Raw genomic sequence first — 6000 nt, forward strand, 5'->3', positions numbered from 1 at the left:
TCTTCATATCCAGTGGGTGTAAAATTGTGTCAATATTTCAAATAAATGTACTGAAGTGCTAATAAAAAAAACACTTGAGTGCATCTTCATGAGCTATGAACTACATATCATTTTATGTGGGTCAGAATGTTGGCAAAATTGCAACTCCAATGATGACGTTAGACCTTTAAAACTTGGTAAGACAAAGCCCCAGAGGTGTTTCCAGAAAACAGTATCAGAACAAAATAAGAAAAACATTAAATATTACAGAAATATTACAACAATAATTCACACTCTGATGTTGAGGACAATTAGGATAGAAATGGCTGGAGGGTACAAGCAGGCTCAAATTATCCACAATATATCTGTTTTGAATACAGAGCATGGCTAAATATGATTAGGCCAAACAAAGCTAACTTGATACTGCTAGTGGAAGTTTAGATGCGGAGGATGAAAAGACCTGAGCAACTGAATCCTATATAAATGTTAAGCATGGATGTCCTTAAACACAGCAAGGCTGTCTGTCATCTATGACGTTTTAGTCAGATGGATGGATTTTGTTCCGGAAGAACGCAGGTTCAAGTTACCTGTGTCATCTGTAGGATCAAGTCCCTGTGCCAAGACACTTAGTTTAACTGCACAGTTTTTGCCAGGTCATTAGGTACGAGTGTCAACTTTTCTGTTGTGCAAGAAGCAACCATACTTGCTTTAGAACTGATATTTACACTGGTCCTATCCAGTATATGCTTTACCTTGTCAACTTTGTCATTAATCTATTGGCATGCCTGGGCATCATCAGTCAACACTATTTGAAAATTAAGAATGTGAATGATATTAACCGAATGCTCTTGAATTAAATCCACTTTATCCCGGCCTCAGACTGTTTAGGAATAGCCCTTTGTTGGCAGAATCCGCTAAAGAGTTGGTACATGGCTGGAGCAGGGGTGGCGATATTACGCACTGGCTAAAAATAGTCCCCTTGGTTACTTTCAATAGCAGGGGACTATTTTCATATGCTGCGTAATATCATTGCGTCTGCTGCAGCCATGTTACAGCAGCAAAGTCCTTGATTATTACACCAAAATGAGAGTATAGTTCCTAGCCATATCTGCCTAGAAAATCACAACTTTTAATTTTCCGTCAGTCTTAGTACACGATGTAACCACAGAAGAGTCAAGTTTTAAATGGAAAAAAGATCGAAACTCGCTAGGTCTAATCCGATTCAATGAATTATGCTAAGCTATGCTAAAAATGGTACCGCCAGACCCCAAGATCGGAATGGATTCCAAAACGGTAAAAATTAAACGTTTAATTATTGGAGAGCTGGAAAATGAGCACATTTTCAAAAAATTGGGAGTGTCCCTTTAAAGTCACCGGCCACCACAGCTTGGACCTGAAGACAACCCAAATGTGGCAGTGACATATATCACAGCGCCCCCTAGTGTGTGGTTCAGTTTCTTTATTTTTACATTCTTCATTTGCAGGCTTTTTAGTTGCATCTTTAGTGACTGTGCAACTGTTTACTAGTCTTGTCCAAAGAATTAAATTTTTATGCATGCACTTAGAGGGTTTTGCAATGGAAGAATTTGTGAAATAGCAATGAAATGACTAAAGTGAAATTTCATTGCCATTAAAGTGAAATTACTAAACCTAAACATAAGAGACTGATAAAAAAGATGCACTTAGAGGGTTTTGCATCTGAACTCCAAAATTGTTAACCTAAAGAGCAGGGACTTTCAGCATTTGGTCTTTCATTCATGTAACATTTCCAATTATCTTATAAAACATTCACGTTCATAATTGTCACAAATCATCTATGTAATTGGACTAACCTCTAAAATAAAGTTATTCTCAACAGGGAAGTTTTGGACTTGGTCTGGCTGCTTAGCTTTTGGTTGTCCTAATATGACTCTGACTTCCTAAATCCTGATTGATTCACACATTTTTTTTCTGTCCCCAGAAACTCAAGACATTTTGTCACTGCAAAGAAGGTAAAATAAAACACAGCAAAACAACAAACCTAAATGTTGACCTTGTGATGACAATCCATGTCTCAACCTTAAGTCCAGGTAGGTAAACAATGGGTGTGATGCTATTTATTGACCAAGTGTGCTGAAGGGGCTTGATAATGCTCGATAAGCAATTTTACTTTCATACAAAATGGCACAAAGGGAGTGTAAGATAAGCAACTGTTCCTAAATATGCCTGATTTGTTGTGCATGCCATTCACTCCATCCTTTATATGTGGTATATATTTTAAATAAACGTCTTACCTTATCTCCTTTGGTTGAACCCCTCCTGTAATTACCTACTCCAGCAGACGAGTTCATTCCTCAACCGTATGTCTGAGAAAGAAAAACCGGAAGTTACTTAAAAAAAAAAACGTTTTAACAATGTATCCCGGCTACATTGTTAAAGGAGGACGCTCCGTATTCATACCAGAAGTGGTGTTTTCTGAGTTCAAAATCCGTACCACGGCGTAAATGCAGCAGACACACAATGCAGAACTTTCCCACGCTGATTTGTAATATAAAATGTTCATCCGACAGCATCAATGTGCGGTTAAAGGCAGTTTCCCGCCGGGCGGGAAGTTACTCTCCCTCACCTCAAAACTGCAGGCGCACGGCGAGTCTCCCACAGCCGCACGCGCGCTGAGTGACGTAACCTACCTGCGGGAGTTCTGTCAAAAAAAGACAGTGCGCGCCGAGCTCGTGATTTTCCGTTAAACGCGGGGATATCAGCTTCTGTGCAACGCCTATGGGAAAAATCTGTTTCTGCAGCATTGAAAACCATCTTTAAAGTATCAAGTATGGATACTGGATACTGGAATGGTGCAGCTGCCTAAAGATAGCCTTACACCAGTGGTGTAGTCTACGTGATACGCAGGTATACGCCGTATACCCACTAGAAATGGTCAAGGATTTCCGTATACCCACTAAAAATAGCGCGAGGATGCGTAACAGCATGGTTTTGTGAAATTTTTAAACTTTTAGTCATAATATAGATGTGAAGCACTGTCCATTAGCATGCTACACTTGCCACTTTAGCGGGTTGAAATACATATTAGGCTATATACTTCCTGCCGAACTGCGCGATCCGATCGGCGTATGAATTTCTATGAAATCAAATTACTATAGTGACGCGAAAGTGACTGGGGAGCAGACTGGTGTGGCGCCACAGGCGAGTGACAGCAAAGCACCGCGAGAGCGACTCCAGATATCACATGGAGAAATCTGCTTTGAATCGCTCTCGCGGTACTTTGACATCACGAAGAGGTCTGCTTAGCGCCAAATGAAGTCGAACCTGCAGTGTAGCTGCTCACGCGACACTGTAAAAAAAACAGTCCATGTGGAGAAGTGAACGAGTGAAGCAGTGCTGCAACATAAAATCCATAGAGCTTACAACGCACATGTGAGTACAACATTTAAATCATCAGTCCAGTTTATTACTTTATCTGGAGGTAAGGCTCCAAATGCAATAAAATAAGCCCGTGATAATATCCTGATGGTTTTTAGCTGCCTTCAGTTCCTCTGCATGTTTGCTTGTGCTTCGAAGCAAAGACAGTGTTAAACTTTCCTTCTCTGTGTTCATTTATATATATGTGTTCAAGATCATCTTGACAAGATGTATATGATCTTAAACTTTTGTGAGGAAATTCATGTCAATTTTTCTCCTTCAATGTGCATGTGTTTGCCACGGATTGAAGATTGTAAACAGTTTATTTAATTTTAATTAACAGTTAAGTAACTTTTGTCCAGTTTCCCCAGCTGTAAACCCATTGGCTCTAAAGTCTTTTTTTTCTTATAATAAACTGGCATGTTGAGAACACATTCAGTTTATGTGTTTATGAGTACACTTTCAGAATGCTCTAAGTTACATGAATATCTTTACTGTATGCATCTGTGAGTGTGGTGGTGCTTATGAGGTGTCACGCTAGGACGAGTGAGCATAAGGGTGAGAGGGAAAAATCACAGTATACTCACTACAAAAATCTAGACTACACCACTGCCTTACACCATGCAGTCTTATCACATTTATTTAAGAGAAACAAATAAATATTTCAACTGTGTTGACACTAGTTTCTTTTTGAATGTTTCATTCAAAAGTTTGTGCTGAAATGGTTGAAAGTTGAAAGTTTTAAAGGGGACACAAGACTTTTTAAAGATATCAAATAAATCTTTATGTCCCCAGAGTACATTTTACCTCAAAATATCATATAGATAATTTATTATATCATGTTAAAATTACCACTTTGTAGGTGTGAGCAAAAAATTTGCCGTTTTTGGGTGTGTCTTTTTACATGCAAATTGACTTATCTCTGCACTAAATTGCAGTGGTGTGGTTGGATAGTGCAGATTAAGAGGCAGTATTATCCCCTTCTGACATCACAAGGGGAGCCGCATTTCAATGACCTATTTTTTCATATGCTTGCAGAGAGTGGTTTACTAAAACTAAGTTACTGGGTTGATCTTTTTCACATTTTCAACAAATATATTACTTTAGGACAAATCATAGCTAAAGCGTATCAAAAACTGCATTGAGCTTAGGGGTGTGCCGGTTTCAGAATTGGTGATGACGGTTATGACGTGAGTCAAATGTGACGGTTCATCACATAACCGTCTGTGGGGGGCGTTTTGCTCGTTTAAATGCTCGTGGATTGACGGGAAAATGTCATTTTACCATAAAATCATGAATGTGATGCAAAGTGTGTTTTAAACAGTAATAACTTTGAACAATTTAACAGAAAGCAATGAAATATAAAAAAAACACACTGTTGCCAGAAGACTGCGCTGTCACTCTCTGCCCAGCATAAATTAATCCTCTATCTATCATCTATTTTAATAATCTTCAGAGAAACAGATTTGTGCATTGGGCTTTTTATGTCTGTAATTGTGTCTATATCTGTCATTACACGGACCAGAACAGCACGAAAACAATGTGGATTAAAAGCGTATTGAAGAGGTTTTGCTCATAAATGCGCAGGTAAAAGAAAGTAATATGAACTTGAGATTGTTATTAAACGCAGCCGGTGTAAAAGCACAATGGCCACGCGCAGCAAACGCTCTCCGCAGACGCGCTGCACAGTGCTCACCCGGCGTTTGTATAAACTAGACACTGATTAGCTACTTGCTCTACGTTTCTTTAAAATTAACAGCAAGACAACTAGCAGTGAATGTGCGTTCAAGAGAGTTAGTAGATTAGCATGGGAGGATTTGAACTTGAAAAGCGGAGTGTACTGACGCCTTTCCGCGGTTAAAACAACATTCCTTCTCATGGTCATTCATGTTTATTTGATGCTATAAATTAACTAGAAGGAAGAGATGATTGGAAAGGTGAGACTTTGTTTAATATGTTAAATCTCAAAAGTAACCGAAAAGTAACCTGGTCTGTCCTGTATGTCAGCGCGTTGTCAGTGTCTGCTCCGCTCTGTATTTTTCACTGCGTGAGAACGTGAGGGGGCGTATAACACAGACTGTTAACAATTGTTTTAAATAGTATTTAAAAATTCTTTATGATAAAAAATGTTTAAAAAAATATTTTAATAACACGGTTTTGGCGGTTATAGGGTTCTAATGACGGTGTTCAACTATAACCGTCGGTCTCACGGTTATATAATGACCGTCACACCCCTAATTGAGCTAATGTTATTGTGTAAAAAATATACTAAATAATGTATACAATGTTAAGTACAGATCTGCTGCTATCTTCCATTAAATAGCAGTGATCCATGATCAGCCTTCTCTCGTCTTTAGGAAACAAATTTTTTTTATTTTGGATGAGGTATTTCTTCCAAAGTTCAGTTTAGCCACTAGCCAGACCTTTAAACAGAGACCGAAAGTTAAGTCTCGCCCAAACGTGCAACCGTGACAAAGCACGCGCGTCCGATGAAATTGTCTAAAGCTGTCAATCTGTTCTACTCTAAAATTTCTTTCTACAGTACATCATTATATAATTCCAAGCTTTTTTTTTCAACACAATCTCATGGCGCTTGGTAACTATTTACCCAGTAGCTACAATCTC

The 6000-nt window shown here is 38.7% G+C and overlaps 1 protein-coding gene across 1 annotated transcript in view; it reads right to left on the reverse strand.

Annotated features, from left to right (window-relative positions):
• Positions 1 to 2624, reverse strand: part of dpp6b (dipeptidyl-peptidase 6b) — a 155277-nt gene extending 152653 nt beyond the window's left edge. The window contains exons 1-2 of the mRNA XM_065268151.2: positions 2419 to 2624; positions 2253 to 2324 (exon numbers count right to left, since the gene is read on the reverse strand). Of these exons, the coding sequence (XP_065124223.1) occupies positions 2253 to 2309 (57 nt within the window). The 5' untranslated portion in view covers positions 2310 to 2324; positions 2419 to 2624. The remainder of the gene's footprint in view (positions 1 to 2252; positions 2325 to 2418) is intronic.
• Between the last annotated feature and the right edge of the window lie 3376 nt (positions 2625 to 6000).

Source organism: Paramisgurnus dabryanus, chromosome 6 (assembly GCF_030506205.2).
Source record: "Paramisgurnus dabryanus chromosome 6, PD_genome_1.1, whole genome shotgun sequence".
Taxonomy (NCBI): Eukaryota; Metazoa; Chordata; class Actinopteri; order Cypriniformes; family Cobitidae; genus Paramisgurnus; species Paramisgurnus dabryanus.